At 54.5% G+C, this 1,413-nt stretch overlaps 1 protein-coding gene across 1 annotated transcript; it reads right to left on the bottom strand.

Moving 5' to 3' along the window:
* Window positions 1–293: 293 nt before the first annotated feature.
* On the bottom strand, window positions 294–716 carry KRTAP15-1 (keratin associated protein 15-1). Its single transcript, XM_024564892.4, has one exon. The coding sequence runs from the start codon at window positions 714–716 to the stop codon at window positions 294–296; it is 423 nt and encodes a 140-aa protein (XP_024420660.1).
* Between the last annotated feature and the right edge of the window lie 697 nt (window positions 717–1,413).

The raw sequence follows: 1,413 nt of genomic DNA, 5'->3' as shown, positions 1-1,413 counted from the left end.
TATCTGAAATACAGTTACATGAACAAAGGCTAGGAGAGAAGTAAGAGAAGAATCTTAGAAAGTAGCAGACGTGAATCTGAGCTTTGGCACGAGAATGCAAAGTAGCTCTATCTCACGTGTCTGGTTTAGAGAAGGCCACACGCAAGGTCGCTTTGTCCACAATAAGTCACAGGCTTCCAGGAGCCGGGACGGGAGCCCTGGTGAGGCTGGGAGTCAGCAGTCGTGGTTTCCGGGCTGGAGGCCTATTCTGGTTTCAGAGGTCGCAGGCACCGCGGGGAGATGACCCAGGATGCTCAGTAAGTTGGTCCAAAACAGCGAGAGCTGAAGGCTGGCTGGACACAGGCTGACTGGCAACTACTGGAAGAAAAGCAAGTGGGGCGGCAGACGCTGGGCCCACAGCCCAGGGACTGGACCTGGGGGCTGCCGTAGCCGAAGGGCCCGAGGCCCCTGTGGCCACATCCTAAGGATCCCGAGGAGCTGGACGGGCAGGGGCTGCAGAAGATGGAGGTCCTCGGACGGAAGCAGGACGTCTGGCAGCTGGAGGGTGCGCAGTAGGTGTCCTGGCAGCCACCGTAGAGAGAGGGGCCCAGCTGGCAGGTGCCTGGAGAGTAGCCGGCGTTGCCCGGGAAGAAGGGCTGACAGGAGGAGCCGGGGCAGTGCAGGGCCCGCCGGTAGGCTCGGGCGGAGCGGTTCCCGGAGCTGAGGCTACAGGACATGCTGAGGCAGGCCGTGAGTGCCGAGTCCGGCGGAGTCGCAGGGAGAGTCGGGTGGTGGGTGCCACTGTCCAGCGGGGCGCTTTTATGCCCTGGCCGTGGGAGTGGCAGCAGAGGCCCCGTCGTAGGGACGTTTCATTAGGCCATCGGCCTAATGAGATGCTCTGACCTTCAAAGGGCTTTTTTATGAATGCGGGCTTCCAATGAAGAGTTTCATGAGTTTTTCGCAGCAATTATTCATGAGGCACAAATGCCATTTCTCATTCATCTGGCGTGGGTAGACGAGTTAATTGTACCGTGATTGTACCTATGTTGGTGTTTTATTCACCCTGCCTTGAATATGTCACAGGGAGTGGGTAACGCCGTGGTAATTTTGTTGTGTTTAAAGCCCTAAAGCTAGTTTTTAGTCTGGAGGCGGCATTTACTTTGTTCCATTCGAGGAACCCAGTCAAGAACAGAGGAAATACTCCTCACTACCTGTTTCATCTCCCAGACCTGTGGGCCTTGTAGAAAAACCACTCAGTAACAACTCGTACTGGTAGAAATACCAAATGAACGTCTGACACATTTGAATTTTAGTCTCCTTACAGTACAAGCACCCCCGGCACTCTTGGGGACACGGAGTCATTTATTTACGTATTTGGCAACTAAAGTTTACATGTACTATAACTTTGTATAAGGTTCAGGTGTGTAGCGCCGT

Source organism: Desmodus rotundus, chromosome 2 (assembly GCF_022682495.2).
Source record: "Desmodus rotundus isolate HL8 chromosome 2, HLdesRot8A.1, whole genome shotgun sequence".
Classification (NCBI taxonomy): Eukaryota; Metazoa; Chordata; class Mammalia; order Chiroptera; family Phyllostomidae; genus Desmodus; species Desmodus rotundus.
This window is presented reverse-complemented; position numbering and strand designations above follow the sequence as displayed.

Excerpts from the sequence above, each read along its gene's own strand:
- KRTAP15-1 (XM_024564892.4), bottom strand. The coding sequence starts at position 716 with ATGTCCTGTAGCCTCAGCTCCGGGAACCGCTCCGCCCGAGCCTACCGG.